The sequence below is a fragment of the Rhinolophus ferrumequinum genome, chromosome 24 (genome assembly GCF_004115265.2).
Source record: "Rhinolophus ferrumequinum isolate MPI-CBG mRhiFer1 chromosome 24, mRhiFer1_v1.p, whole genome shotgun sequence".
Classification (NCBI taxonomy): Eukaryota; Metazoa; Chordata; class Mammalia; order Chiroptera; family Rhinolophidae; genus Rhinolophus; species Rhinolophus ferrumequinum.
This window is the reverse complement of record NC_046307.1, coordinates 15,901,490-15,915,758: the sequence shown is the minus strand read 5'-3', so window position 1 is coordinate 15,915,758 and position 14,269 is coordinate 15,901,490. Positions and strand designations below refer to the sequence as shown.

General features: G+C 55.6%; 2 protein-coding genes across 9 annotated transcripts; one reads left to right on the top strand and one right to left on the bottom strand.

Moving 5' to 3' along the window:
* Positions 1-528: 528 nt before the first annotated feature.
* Positions 529-10,044, top strand: FCHSD1 (FCH and double SH3 domains 1). 5 transcript variants are annotated; one of them, XM_033096802.1, is made up of 21 exons: positions 649-705; positions 938-1,035; positions 1,345-1,458; positions 1,644-1,689; positions 2,097-2,164; positions 2,480-2,636; positions 2,718-2,854; positions 2,947-3,010; positions 3,866-3,994; positions 4,242-4,364; positions 4,543-4,638; positions 5,065-5,187; positions 5,598-5,702; positions 5,890-6,051; positions 6,656-6,784; positions 6,863-6,946; positions 7,116-7,230; positions 7,365-7,585; positions 8,366-8,453; positions 9,528-9,583; positions 9,711-10,044. In XM_033096802.1, the coding sequence occupies exons 5-21, from the start codon at positions 2,154-2,156 to the stop codon at positions 9,774-9,776; spliced, it is 1,866 nt and encodes a 621-aa protein (XP_032952693.1). In that variant the 5' UTR covers positions 649-705; positions 938-1,035; positions 1,345-1,458; positions 1,644-1,689; positions 2,097-2,153; the 3' UTR covers positions 9,777-10,044. The 5 variants fall into 5 exon arrangements, with proteins under 5 accessions (XP_032952691.1, XP_032952692.1, XP_032952693.1 ...); XM_033096804.1 differs by having other exon boundaries at positions 650-705; positions 2,501-2,636; XM_033096800.1 differs by lacking the exon at positions 1,345-1,458 and having other exon boundaries at positions 529-705.
* A 144-nt stretch (positions 10,045-10,188) lies between these two features.
* On the bottom strand, positions 10,189-14,224 carry RELL2 (RELT like 2). Of its 4 annotated transcripts, none has more exons than XM_033096807.1 (8): positions 13,554-14,224; positions 12,901-13,140; positions 12,442-12,507; positions 12,278-12,344; positions 11,654-11,839; positions 11,005-11,380; positions 10,849-10,882; positions 10,189-10,390 (listed from the first exon to the last, which is right to left on the bottom strand). In XM_033096807.1, exons 2-7 carry the CDS (start codon positions 13,082-13,084, stop codon positions 10,850-10,852), a joined length of 912 nt encoding a protein of 303 aa, XP_032952698.1. In that variant the 5' UTR covers positions 13,085-13,140; positions 13,554-14,224; the 3' UTR covers positions 10,189-10,390; position 10,849. The 4 variants fall into 4 exon arrangements, with proteins under 4 accessions (XP_032952698.1, XP_032952699.1, XP_032952696.1 ...); XM_033096808.1 differs by having other exon boundaries at positions 10,189-10,519; positions 13,561-14,224; XM_033096805.1 differs by having other exon boundaries at positions 13,561-14,224.
* Positions 14,225-14,269: the final 45 nt, after the last annotated feature.

Below are 14,269 nucleotides of genomic sequence, written 5' to 3'. Positions count from 1 at the left end.
TTCTGGGGCGCAGAGCCTGAAGGGCAGACTCTAAAGGTGACTGGGGCTTTTCTGGGCCACAAAGCCCCAGCTGATGTCCCACCTCACACCCACTCGCTGGTATCCTCTAGCTTCCACTGGCCCGGGATGTACTTGTCTTTTCTTCTGGGACTGGTTCCTTCCTGGCTCGGGGCACCTTTCTTACCTCTGCTCACTCCGGCTTTTCCAGTTCAGTGGGAACTGGGAAAAGATCTGGGACCAATCCTGTTTCCCTCGTCAGACGCATCTTCGCTCAGGCATCCAGTGACTCAGTTTCCCGGGTCACAGATTGAGTTCCTCGCCATTCTTCACCCTTCGAGGCGGGACTGGAGATCTGCATATGTAAATGAATAATTAGAAATAATTACCGGCTGAGTCATAGGCTCCATTAGAAATAGAACCCAGGCGTCTTGACTCAGAACCTGGGGTTCCCCCTACCGCTCAGCGGACGCGGCGTCCACCTCGCGACCCGTAGCCTTTCTGGTGTATTTGGAAGCACTGACAGAGGTTTAGCTCCTCTTCGGCCACCTTGCTCCTCGCGGCCCAACGCGTAGCCAGACCAGACGTGGGCGGGGTGAGGGCGGAGCCGGGCCAGGGGCCGGGGTTCGGCGTGGGCGGGGCTTCCTCGAGTTCCGGAGTCGAGTCTCTGCCTGGGCCGGAGCGGAGATGCAGCCGCCGCCCAGAAAAGTGAGCTTGGCCTGGGAATGGGGACTCCTGGCGGGCTGGGGGAGTGGTGGGGACCAAGGGGGCACCGGACTCGAGGTGGAGGACGAGAAGTGGGAAGGGGTCAGGGTCAGACCCAGAAGTAACCGAGGAAACAGCCCAGCCCCTCCCCGGCCCCGCCTCCTCACCGCTGCCTGCGCCGAGTGTTTTTCAGGTCCCCGCGCTAGGGGTCTTCATCCTTTTCTTACCTCCGAAGGTGAAGCCCGCCCAGGAGGTGAAGCTTCGCTTTCTGGAGCAGCTGAGCATCCTTCAGACCCGGCAACAGAGGGAGGCAGATCTGCTGGAGGACATCAGGTAGCCCCTGACCCCCCGCCCCTCACATACCCGTATCTTCGCGGTCGCGCCCCGCCTCGCCTTCGACGTACATTGGGGCGGGGGATGGGCGTGTGTGGGAGGCGAGAAGCTGGGGTGAAGAGCTCCCCAACCTGCCCATTCACAGCCCTCACCCTAGGCCTGCCTCTCCAGATACCGGGTAGGAATTATACTTCTCCCACCTCAACACACATAAACACACAGGGATCCTCCCTAAACCCCCTTGACTCCACACCACTCCCTCCACCCTCACAATCAAGCTTAGGGCAGAATCCCCCCTCCCTTTTCCAGACCTGTTGGAAGGCTGGCGGACACTGTACCCAGGCCCCCATCAGTCCTCACCTCCAAGCCCACAGATGGTTCTCCAGGGGTGGGGAGGATCCTGCTGAGGCTCTGAGCAGTGAGGTGAGGTTGTCCTGTGTTGCTGATGCTTGGGGTGATCTCCAGGACTGTCTTCAGTCTCATTCCCTCCTGGTGTAGTCACACTCTAGGCCTCCTTCCCCTCTTCCTCCTGCCCAGGCTGAGGAGCAGACTGGAGGTGGGAGAAAGGACCAAAGACTAACACCACCCCACCCCCCCAATCTCCACAGATCCTACAGCAAGCAGAGGGCGGCCATTGAACGCGAGTATGGGCAGGTATGGGACTCCTTTCTCTGGACCTTGCCTTTTGTTCTAGCCTCCTCTATACCACCAGCAATGTTCCTCCACACATATCCCTATTCTGGTCAAGAGCAAATGCCTGGTCAGGCAGACTTGTGTCAAATCCCTGCTGTGCTACTTATTAGATGTGTGACCTTGGACAAGTTCTTTAACCTTTCTTGGCCTCAATTTCTTTCTCCATAAAATGGGAATAACAATAATTGTACCTTTATGTGGAGTTGTTGTAAGGGTGGAATAAGTGAATGCATGTAAAGCTTTTATAAAGCGAGAGGCACATAATACACATCCAGCAGTGAATGGCATTATTATACTTTGATCCTATATTCTCCCAGGTGGGGGAAGTCTTTGAAAGGAAACTGGGTCAGTGATGACTTTCCCACCAGGCACTCCAGAAACTGGCTGGGCCATTCCTGAAGAGGGAAGGGCACCGGAGCGGGGAGATGGACAGCAGGTGGGTCCCCTGGAGGGGGAGGCCAAGGGACTCAGAAAGAATGAGGAGCTCAACCCCAGGAACCTGTGGGGATGAAGGCTCACCAGGGGGGAGGACGCGTGAGCTGCAGGTAGAGCTGACACAGCAGCGCCAGAGGAGCTGACCCAGCAAGGACACTGTGGGTAGGGGCGGAAGGCGTGAGTGATCCTTGTGGCTGAGCTAATGGGCTGATCGATTGATGGGCTCCCAGATGAGGGGGATGGGAAAGCACTCTGTCTCCCACGGTGTTGTGGGGGTGTCTTGTGAAGCTTTGGAGTGCTCCCCTCCTCAACACAGACCTTCTCTGTGGAGAGACAGGATGGTGTTTGGTGCCTGGCGCTGTCTGCTGGATGCTACTGTGGCTGGAGGCCAAGCACGGCTCCAGGCGTCTGACCGATACCGTGACCTGGCAGGGGGCACCGGGCGGAGTGCCAAGGAGCAGGTGCTTAGGAAGGTATGGCTCAGTGGATGCGGTGATGGAAGGGCTGGCTCGAGGCTGGAGGTGTCTGGGTCAAGACTATATCCCTGCCCGTAGGGAGCAGAGACCCTCCAGAGGGCGCAGGCTGAGGTGCTGCAGTCCGTCCGGGAGCTGAGCCGAAGTCGGAAGCTGTATGGGCAGCGGGAGCGTGTGTGGGCTTTGGCACAGGAGAAGGCTGCTGACGTCCAGGCCAGGTGGGGTCATAGGGCGTTAGTTAGTAAGCCTTGGGGGAGGGGTATGTATGAAGGCAGGGTCTGACCTTGACTCCTCTCCCTTGCCTACGCAGGCTGAACCGAAGTGACCATGGGCTCTTTCATACTCGGACCAGTCTCCAGAAACTCAGCACCAAGGTTCGGGCGATGAAGGCATGAGTAGGGGCAGGGAGGAGGTGGGCCAAGTAGTCTGGTGGTTTGGAACCCAGGGGCATAAGTCTGAGAGACTGGGTTGAATCCAGGCTTCCCTACTTCCTTGGTGAGTGACCTTGGTTAACTTGATCTCTCTGAGCCTCGTTTTCTTCATCTATACAATGAAAATAGTGCCATTCTTTTCCATTCATTTAACATGTATTTATTGAGGACTTTTGTGTGCTGAACACTGTTCTAAACACTGGGGATACAGTAGAGAATGATACCAGTGGAATTCCTACACTCACAGCCTGGTGAGGGCAGATAGATAGTAAATAAACAAATAAATAATAAGATTAAATGAAAATAAAACAAGGTACTATGATAAAGGGTAACAGAGGGGTGTAATTTAGGGGAGAAAGCCTCTCTGAACATGTGGCCTGAGTGTCAAGAAGGAGCCAGCCATGCAAAGATCTAGGGGAAGAACATTCCAGGGAAAGGAAATGGTGAGTGTAAAGGCTCTGAAGTGGGAATAACTTTGTCAGCTCGAGGAACTCAGAGGAGGCCGATGTGGCTGGAGCACTGTGAATAAGGGGACAGGCCCTGGGAGCAGAGGTTAGAGAGGTTGCAGGGGCAGCTCCTGTTGGACCTGGTAGACCACAGTAAGGAGCAGTTGGGATTTTATTTTAAATGTATGCAGATGCCACTAGAGGATTTTTGAGCAGGAGTTGTGAGTATATAAAATTTTCAGTAGAGTGTCAGACATCTCAATAATGAGAGAATCTGGTCTTGACCTGGGTTCGCCTTGAAAGGACCCCAAAGGTCCAGGACTCCCTATTAACACCCTGTTTTCCCTCCTAGCTGTCCACCCAGTCAGCCCAGTACTCCCAGCAGCTGAGAGCGGCCCGCAATGAATACCTGCTCAACTTGGTGTCCACCAATGCCCACCTTGACCACTACTACCAGGAGGAACTGCCAGCCCTGCTCAAGGCCAGTCCCAACGCAGATCCCCATGCCTCTCCGTGGGGAGGGTGGGGAGAGCCTCTCCCTGCTTCCCACCACCAGCAGGCTAGGTGGGGACATGAGGGACATTATTAGAAGCAATAATAATGTCTTATTCCTTCCTTCTTTCCCATACCTCATGCCCATCATCCATCCAAACCTCGACAGAGAGCCTGCTTTGTGGTAAAGGCCTGGGGGAAGGATGGTGGTGTCAGTATCTTGGGGTTCTTTCCAGGCCCTGGTCAGTGAGCTCTTGGAACATTTGAGGGATCCCCTGACCTTACTGAGCCGCACTGAGCTGGAAGCTGCTGAGCTGGCCCTGGAGCATGCCCGCCGCGGGGCACAGGCAACGTCCCAGGTGAGAGCTGTGCCCTGTAAGAGCTCCCCAAGATCCTCTTTACCCTTCTCTCCCAACACCGACCACCCCATTGCCCAACTGCCCCTTTCCTTCTCACCTTGTCTTCTTTCTTCCAAGAGGGGACAGGTTTGGAGAGGGAGTCATTGCATGACTGACTTTGACTTCTTGCAACCCCCAGGTAAGCTGGGAGCAGGATCTGGAGCTCTTTCTTCGGGAGCCGGGGGTGTTTTCCCCCACATCACCTCAGAAGTTTCAGCCAGCAGGGAATGATCAGGTGAGACCGCCCTGCTTGTTAGAACTAGGCCAAAGGTAAAGGGGACTGTAGTTTAGGCCTCTCCCCTATTGTCCTTGTCCTGATATTAACGTGGCAACTGTTAAACCGTGGAGAGGGGCTTTCAGAACCCCGGTTCATCTCCTTTTCATCAGGACACAAATACACACTTCATTCTGGATTTCTGTCCACTGTACTGTCCTTTTCATTCTATCTCTGGCCCTCAAGCTGAATCCCATTTCTGGGACTTTCTGCGTCTGTGTGTTCACACGAAGGCACACCTGTGTCCACAGACAGGTGTGTGCTTCCACTTCTTTGTCCTTATTCCTGGAGGTCAGGACAGAGAAGGAAAAAAGGCGGGAACTAGAGGGAAGGGGAGTAGAGAAGGCCCAGCATGATGTCCTCCTCACAGCACTCCTGTTCACTCAGGTGTGTGCCTTGGAGCTGGAGGGGCACGCAGGTGTGGCTGGGGAGAGTGACCTGGAGAGAGAGGTTCAGCGCTGGACGAGCCGAGCTGCCCGCGATTACAAGATCCAGAACCACGGGCTTCGGGTGAGGTGGGGAATGCAGGTGTTGTGTGTGGACAAGAATGGCTGAGAGATGGGGATCCTGGAGTCACTGGGGGTCCTAGGGCTGCAGGCAGGTGGGGAGGGAAAGGCATTATAAGCCAACAGTGTGGCATTATAGTTAAGAGCACAGCTTTTGGAGCTAGACCCACTGGGGTTCAAAGGTTCAAATCCTGCTCTGTTGCTTCCTAGTTACGTAACCCTGGGTAAGGGAGTGACTTCACCTCTTTGGACCTCAGTTTCCTTATCATTAAAGTGGGGCTAATAATAGCAACCACCTCACAGGGAAGATGAAATGACATAATGCATGTGAAGCCACTAGCAGAATGCCAGGTCCGTAGTAAGTTGTGCCCCTTCGTATCTTCATCTACCCTTGTCCTCTACCTTTCTAACCAGGTGTTGCAGCGGCTGGAACAGAGGCGGAAGCAGGCTCCAGAGCGGGAGGCTCTGGGCATAGAGCATCGGCTGCAGGAAGTGAAGGAGAGCATCCGGCGGGCACAGGTGCCACACATCCCTGGGAGTTAGGGCCACCAAGATCCCCCTTCCTCAGGCAGCACCTTCCTCTACTCCTCTGATGGTGGGGAGGGGAGAGGCAGTGATAGAGAGTGGACCTATTTGGGGAGGCTCCACTCACTTCCCAGAGGTAAGCCTAGCCATAGTCTTGATTGATCCCTCTTCCCCATGCCAGGTGAGCCAGGTGAAGGGGGCTGCCCGGCTGGCCCTGCTGCAGGGGGCTGGCCTGGATGTACAGCACTGGCTGAAGCCAGCCATGACCCAGGCCCAGGATCAGGTGGAACAGGAGCGACGTCTCAGCGAGGCCCGGCTGTCCCAGAGGGACCTCTCTCCCACGGTGAGCCTTCTCCGCTCCCTACCCCTACATACTCAGGAGGGTGAAACTCTCCAGTGGAGGGCTGACTCTATAAAATGGGAATCACAACAGCACCTAAATCAAAGGGTTGTTCTGAGGCTTAAATGAAATCATTTAAGTATAATTCTTTGCATAGTTTATAGCCTAGAGTCCTCAACAAACTTGTATTATGAGTAGGATGGTGGTTATGAACTAAGGTTCGGGGGGCAGCCTGTAAGTAAGTATTTCTAGTACCAGCCAGTCACTTATTAGCTATGCGATCTTGGAAAATGACTTAACCTTTCTGAGCCTCAGTTTGCTCATAAGTAAAATGAGGCTAATAGTTATACAAAATAACACTGGGTTAGTATGAAGATTGAGCGAGACGATACACTCAAGATATTTAGTTAGCACTGTGCCTGGCAAACGTGAGCGCTCAGTACGCTAACTCTGTGGTCATTAGTGTCATCCTGCTCTGTGGTGAACGGGTGGGTGGTGGTACCTTGGAAGAGGATCCACCGAGCTTTTTAAGGGTAGGGGAGAGGAGTGGGAGGTACAATGGGTACTTGACAGTGATGTCTGTTCTCCGCACCCCTCTTTCCCCCAGGCTGAGGATGCTGAGCTCTCTGACTTTGAGGAATGTGAAGAGACAGGGGAACTCTTTGAGGAGCCTGCCCCCCCAGCCCTGGCCTCCAGGCCCCTCCCCTGCCCCGCACATGTGGTGTTTGGCTATCAGGTGTGCATGGGGGTGGTGACCTCAGATGGGCCGGGATGGGGGACCACCAAGTCCTGAATCCTTCCTTGTGGGGCCCAGGCAGGGCGTGAGGATGAGCTGACTATGACAGAGGGCGAGTGGCTGGAGGTCATAGAGGAGGGAGATGCCGACGAATGGGTTAAGGTGGGTATGGACCCTGGGCTCTGACTTTGGGAGGTGGGGACAGTGGGAGGGACTTCTCTGTGGCCCACAAGGACCCAGCCAGGCAAAGCTAGAAGCCTGAATGGAGGAGGGCCATGGCCGTGGACTACTGAGGCAAGTCTGTTATCTGTTCTCATTGCTGGGTGAGCAGGCTCGGAACCAGCACGGTGAGGTAGGCTTTGTCCCTGAGCGGTATCTCAACTTCCCGGACTTCTTCCCTGAGAGTGGCCATGATAGCGACAATCCTTCGGGGGCAGAGCCCACAGGTAAGAAAGGGAAATTCTGGGTCAGAGTCTGCTGGCTATAGAGTGGTTGCTGAGTGGTTGTGACCCTGAGGTGTCATGGCCCGGGGGTACCACTGCCACCTCCCCCACTCACCATCTCGCCTGGGCTTCTGCAGCGTTCCTGGCCCGTGCCCTGTACAGCTACACGGGACAGAGCACAGAGGAGCTGAGCTTCCCTGAGGGGGCACTCATCCGCCTGCTGCCCCGGGCCCAGGATGGAGTGGATGACGGCTTCTGGAGGGGAGAATTTGGAGGCCATGTTGGGGTCTTCCCCTCCCTGCTGGTGGAGGAGCTACTTGGCCCCCTAGGGCAGCCTGAATCCTCAGACCCTGAACAGGTGAGGCTTCCTTCGCCCTGGGTCCCCAGGCACCTCTGGGTTGAGCTCCCACCCCAATGAAACCCCATATTCATCTTAATACCCCTCGTCTCTCCAGCTTTACCTCCTACAATGGCTTGGGCCTCCCCATCTCCTTTGACTGGGCTGACAGAAGGGAAACCAAGGCAGTCTTCCTAAGAGTTTAGTGGTGCTACTTTAGCGCTGGATAGATCTGAGTTTAGCTTTCTATTGTGTCACCTTGAGCAGTGATTTGACCACTCAGAGCTTGTTTCTTCACATGTAAAGGGATAACACCTAATTCAAAAGACTAACTATCCTGATTAGGGATAATGGAGGTAAAGCCCTTAGCACAGTGGCCTACAGGAAGTGCTTTAAAATACTGTACCTATTGTTATAATGCAGCCGGAAGAGCATAGGAGTGGGAATCAGGAGACCTGGGCTCTAGCCAGGAAACTGCCACTAACTGGCTCCGTGATTTTGGCTTAGTCTGAGTCTCACCTCTGACGTAGGAGTCATAAAATCCCCTACCTCATGGGATGGTGGTGAGGCATGAATAAATTGGTGCATGTGAAGTGCTAGCAGAATCCTTGGGACATAGTAAGTGTCAATACATATTGGCTGTTGAAATGTGTAGCAGCTACAACTCCCACCCAGATACAAGCGTTTGTTGGCTACTCTCCATATTGGGAAGTGGTGGGACAGGAATTGAAGATGGGATGTGAGGACAAGCTGGTGAAACCTTCCCACGTGCCAGAAATAACTATGCATCCTCATCCCCAGGTGCTGCCATCCCCTTCTCCTCCCAGCTTTTCTCCTCCTGTACCCACCTCTGTCTTGGATGGGTCCCCTGCACCTGTCCTGCCTGGAGGTGAGTAGAAGAAACGGGGGGTCCTGGCAGGGGAAGAGGTGGGAAGAAGGTGGAAGCGTGGGACTCCTGGGTTATGCCGGGCTCCTCTGTCCCCCCTTGGGAACCTCCACCTTTAGCCTCACTGAAGCATGATAGTGAGAAGAGCTTGAGCCAGGCTCTTCTTTAAACTCCCTGTTCAAACTCCCCGCTATGACTTCCTGGTGTGTGATTGGGGGTGGGTGTTTAACCTCTCTGTGCCTTTACAGAGTGAGGAGAAAGGTCCCTGTCTTATGGCGTTGTTGTGAGAGTTAAAAAGATGTCTGTAGGGTGCCCAGGATTGTGCCTGACACATAGCAAAGATGCAAGCAGTAGCTGTTTTCTCATTATTATTTTAAAGTTAGCCGGTATTCCTCCAATACGTATTGTCTGCTCTCAGTGTTCTTGAATCCTGCAAACACCTTGGTTTGTGTCATTATTTTCCTTCTTGGAATGTTCAGCTTTTCTAAAACCTTCTAGTACTTGCACTTCCTTCATAGAGCCTCCCTCCCTGACCCTCGAGACCTCTGTGAGCATCATCTGCACCCCCTTATCCAGCACCCATAGTTCACTTTGAAGGATTTAGCACTCAGTCATTCATGGTGCTTGTTGGTGTTTCATTATTGAATTCCTGACAGCCATGGGAGGTGGGTGCTATGGATACCACCTGCCCTCCTCTGGTACCTTCAGCAGGGCTGATTATATAGCAGCCCTGCTGTATAATCGTAAGTGTTGAGGACGGATAGATTGATGGATTTTATGGCCCAGGTTGGTAACTGGTTTTGTTTTAATTGGGGAATATTGGGGAACAGTGTATTTTTCCAGGATGTCAAGTCCTTTTTTCTATCTAATTGTGGAAGGCGCATCTCACTGGCCCATGTAGGAATCGAACCGGCAACCTTGTTGTTAAGAGCTCGCGCTCTAACCAACTGAGCCATCCGGCTACCTAACTATTTGTTAATTCAACACATATTTACAGAGTGCCACTGTCCTTAGTGCTGGAAATAGAGCAGTGAACAAAACAAAGTCTGAAGACTGACTTGTTGTTCTTGTTTCCAGACCAAGACCTGGACTGCCCTGGACCGCTGGACATGATGGTGCCCCGACTCAGGCCGGTAAGAGTCTCTTCCTTGGAGGAGAGGGGTCATTCCAATTTGTTCTGTTTTGTTTGGGGGGCTGAGGGAAGGGACAGGGGTATCACCAAGGGAGGCCTCTGGAGCACTGCCTGTGTGTTCCCTACAGATGCGTCCACCGCCTCCCCCACCGGCTAAAGCCCCAGATCCTGGCCACCCAGATCCCCTCACCTGAATCCAGAGGGATCACCACCCCTGAGGGATGCTGCTGCTGCCCCTGTCTCCACGTGTCAGAGCCCACTCCTCAGTGATCTGGAGTGACACAGCCAAAACCTGGAATTTACCACATTTCCACTCTCCCTACTTCTGGGGCTGGAACCCACTCTTCCTTTTCCCCCATTATCCATCCTCCTGCCATCTCCAGGGCTGGGACTACCGCTATCTCTTCTGCCACCACTCCATCTCTAAGGTGGTGAAATACCCTAAAATCTCTGGGGCTGGACCCCATCCCCCAAAGCCTTGAGTGGCTCTGGCCCATCTATGTCCCCACCCTGGCTCTGTGACCCACCCCACTCCAGATGCCAGGACCATTGGGGTTGGGGACTGGGACAGAAGCAGACCTGTTGGAAGGAGCTGGAGCCAGTATGTGAAGCAGCTGTAATGGTCTGAGCAGATTTATTGACAGTGAATAAAGGGCACGAAGCCCAAGCCAGGGCTTGGGCCTCTTGTGCCAAGAGGGCAGGGGCTAAGGTGCTATTGCTTTAGGGGCCCACCAAGGGCAGGGGCCTGCTCCCAGCTGCCACACTTTACCATATGGAGCGAGGTGATGGGGAAGGCGGGTCAGGTGACCTGTTGGCAAGCAGGGGAAGGGGAAGAGACTGAGGCCGGGGGTGTGGGGTGGTCTTCTCCCAAGGTCCCCCAGCCTGAGACTGCAACTCCAGGTGGAAGTAGGGCTGGTCCCTCAGGTGCGGGACAGTGCTGTCCAGTAGAGAGGAAGGGCTTCATGCCCACCCACCCCCTAGCTCTGCCAGCAGGTAGTCCTTCAACGTAATGAAGGAGGCTTGGAGGAGAGGAAGGGTAACAGTGTTTCCTCCTATTCAGGCTGTGTTCCAGCCTTTCCTTGGGGGCTGTAGGACCTTCCATATCCCCTAGAGCACATGCCCACTCCCCACTACCAAACCAAGAAATCTGTAGGGAAGTCTAAGCCTGCAATCTACCCGGGGGGTACAGGGAGCTGATGGGTTTAGGTAGTATAAGTAGGGGGTGGGAAGATGAGATTATCTGACTTGGAGCCCAGACAGACTCACCTCACACACCCCTGGCTCCCCGTGCTGGAGACACCTAGGAGAGGGGAGGGGTCAACAATGGGAGAACAGGATAGGAGGCATATCAGTGCACCCGCATCCCCAGAGTAGGGAACAATAAGAGCTGAGCCTACCACAGCCTTGACCGTGTCTTCATACCTGGTGGTCTGAGGTGTCCAGTTCGCTTGGCTGTCCATTTGCTTCTTGGCTGTTCATCCCTGGGCTTGGACCCCTCCCTCCAGCCCCCAGTGTCGGCCCTGCAGAGGCTTCAGGGTTCCCCACAAGTGCACAAGGGACTAGGCTGTTGTCCCTGAGTCCTCCATTCTGCACTCGTGGGCTGGCGAGGGCCTGGGGCTGTGGCCTTTCAGGGGACAGGCTCTCCATGGCTGGCATCCCTGTCCTGGACTGTCCACCCCCAGACCCCTGACTACCCCCGGGGTCCTGCCCCCCACTAGAACCCCAGCTCCTGTCCGTGGGGGAGCCATCACGATGCTCATGCAGCCCATAGCGCTTCTCAATGTGTGTCACCCGGAACCTGGGAGAGGAGGGAACACTGGGGCTTAGGACCACAACTCAGGCTGCTTGGTCCTTCCCCTCCACCCAGGGATATCCTGGGTTTGATGGCCGCTTCCCTCTGGACTAGGGCAGGGGAGACCTCCTCAGGTTGTGAGGTACATTATGTAGCCTGACTCCTGCTATAGGTCCCAGTCAAGTAGAAAAGGGCCAGGGCCCACCTTTGGAGTTAGGGATGCCTGATCATTGGGTCTCCCACCTCAACTTCCCTTGCCCGAGGGCACTCTATCCCCACCTGCCCACAGAGAACACGGTGGTCTCCCCAGGCCGGGGGCGGCTCTTTCCTTCCTTGGAGCGTCCCTGGCGGACAAGCGGGGGCCTCTTGTTGCGGCTGCAGTGGATGCAAGGGGCTGAAGAGCCCAGATGCACGGTGTGATGATGGGAGGGGGCTCCATCCTGTAGGCTGGAGGTGGCGTCCACGCTGGACAGGGAAGAAGGGAGCAGGAGTGACATTCCCATTTCCCTTCCTGTGCCATTTGTTCCTGTTATTTCAGCGTGCTCCTGAAACCCTCAGGTGCCCCACTTTCTCCAGGCCCCAACATTCTTTTCTTGTCTTTAATAAACTCAGTATTAAGATGATAGTGACCGTGTGTTCTCCCTTCCAGATTTTTTTCCTAAAAAGAAGGCAATGCTGAACCCAAAGTTGTGGCACAAGGGGTGATGCTAGGCTGGATGATATCCAAGGGGGAGGTATGGTTTCAAAGACAAGATTTCTACAAAACTTCTTTCTCCCTGTAGGTTAGCCAGCCTTGCTTGCCCCCCACCCCAAACATGCAAGGAGACTGGGAGAGGCTTGTGCTGGAGGAGAGGGTACTCTCCAAGGCAAGCGAAGTCATGCTGGCCCTTGTTTCCAGCTCACCTGGACAGCTGCACTGTCCCTTCTCCTTCACTGTCCCCCAGCATCTCCTTCAAGGCCTCAGCATTGGCTGAGGGGAGAAGGAAAAAAGGGAGTCAGTGGAGGTGGAGGTCAGAGCAAGAGAAAGTCAAGGAGGAGCGGGGAGGAGGGCGCCAGCCTATACCCACCTTCATTTTGGATGATGCAGCGAACAATCCTCTCTACTGTATCCTCATTCATGTCATCGTCCTCAGCTGAAGGATGAAAGGTTGGCAAGGAATTGGAAATGAGTCAGCGTTGTGGGACATTGGAAGGTGGCTTCTGTGGCTTATTGCTCAAGATATACCCCTTTGCCTATTTGCCATGATGCTGGGTGTTGGCATTTCAGGGACCAGGGCAGAAAAGATGGGAACGTCAATGAGAACCCAAGATTACCATCCGTGGGCCCTTCCCACCCATGCTATTTTCTCTAGCCTTGCTTTCAGGGTGGTGTCACCCCACTTGCTGACTCAAGAAAGCATCACTAGGCCTCCTGAAGATTTGCTTGGGATTTGGCCTGGGTCTGTTGGCCAGGAAGGCAGACAGAGGTGTGGGGAGAGGGGCAAGGGAGAAAGGTGACTGAGCCAAGTTCTAGGCCCCTCACTCACGGGGCTGGAGGTGGGTGTCGTCAGGCTCCGAACCCCTCGATGTGCGGCAGCGGTAGCCCTTTTTCTTGAGCACGTGGCAGATCATGAAGCCTACGAGACCCATGAGGAAGAAGACCAGCACAAGCAGGAAGAGCATGTACAGCCCATGTTGGGGTGGCTCCAGGTCAGGCTGTGGTTCCGACATGAGGCCCTGGGGGGCGAGCGCGGGCCAGGGCGCCTCCTGGGCTTAGGGGGCTGCAGCTAGGGATGGGGGGAGGGACAGGAATGAGGTCCTCAGGATCCCAAACAGGAGAGCCTCGGAGGTCCGGCCCCACCCACTACCCAACCAGGGAGCTGTCCGGGCCAGGAGTGCTGGTCCGGACCAGGGGTGCCAGATCGCGGCTGCACAAGCCCTCTTCCACGACCCTGGTCCCGCTTCCCCGACGCCCACAGCGTTCCCCTTTCCAGCTTGTCCTGTGCTTCCGTTCCTCCCAAGGACACTGCAGAGCGAGATGGGACGGAATTCTCAGGCGTCCAGCGCAAAAATCGAGCCTGAGTCAGCGTCCGCACCTCTTCGGCGCCGGCCTGAGCCAAGCCTCGGCAGCCCCCTCCCCTGCCTGTACTCCAGCACCCTCCCCACTTTTGGTTCCTCCCATCCTGACCACCTGGCCCACCCGGTACCGGTGGTTTGGTTCTGGCTCCTGCTCGTGTTCCAGCTCCAGCGGCGTCCTAGTCCGGCTCAGGGCCCCCGACGCCCTCCAGGCGCTCATCCCTTGCTTGCTTCCTTCCCCTCCCCCCTTCGCCGCCTCACCGGCTCCGGACTGCGGCTGCAGATGCCGGTGCCGCGGCAGGCGGGGGGAGGGAAGGATGGAGAGAGATGCAGGCTGGTTGGGAACGGCGGCAGGCTCCGGACAACTCCGGCCCAGAGAAAGGGAAGAGATGGGGGCGCCGCTGCAGCCGCCCTGGGTCCCCAAATGCCTTCGCCCGTCGCCGGCCCGGGACTAGGGGGCGGAGCGCAGGTGTGCGGGGCGGAGAGCGAGAGCCTTGCGCGCTAGTGAGCTCAAGTGTGGGGCGCGCGTGACTGCGCCGGGCCCCCCCGGGAGAGTGTGCAGTGCCGAGCCTGGGTCCGAGTGGGATGGATAGGCAGTAAGGCAAGAGTGCTCTTCACTGGCCTATCGGCACGCCTATTGCGGCTCCTGCCCTCAGATGCCCGGACCGTGTGGATAGCCGGGAATCTTTACGGAGAGCCGGGGGAAGCCGACTTTCTGCACCCGAGATGGGCCGCGTGGCCGGTTTTCCGGAGCCTCCTAGAGAGGTCACCACGGCTTGCGCCCCGTTTGGGGCAGGTAGCTGGACAGGATGGCTCGGTTTCTCGAGGATTTGATCCCTC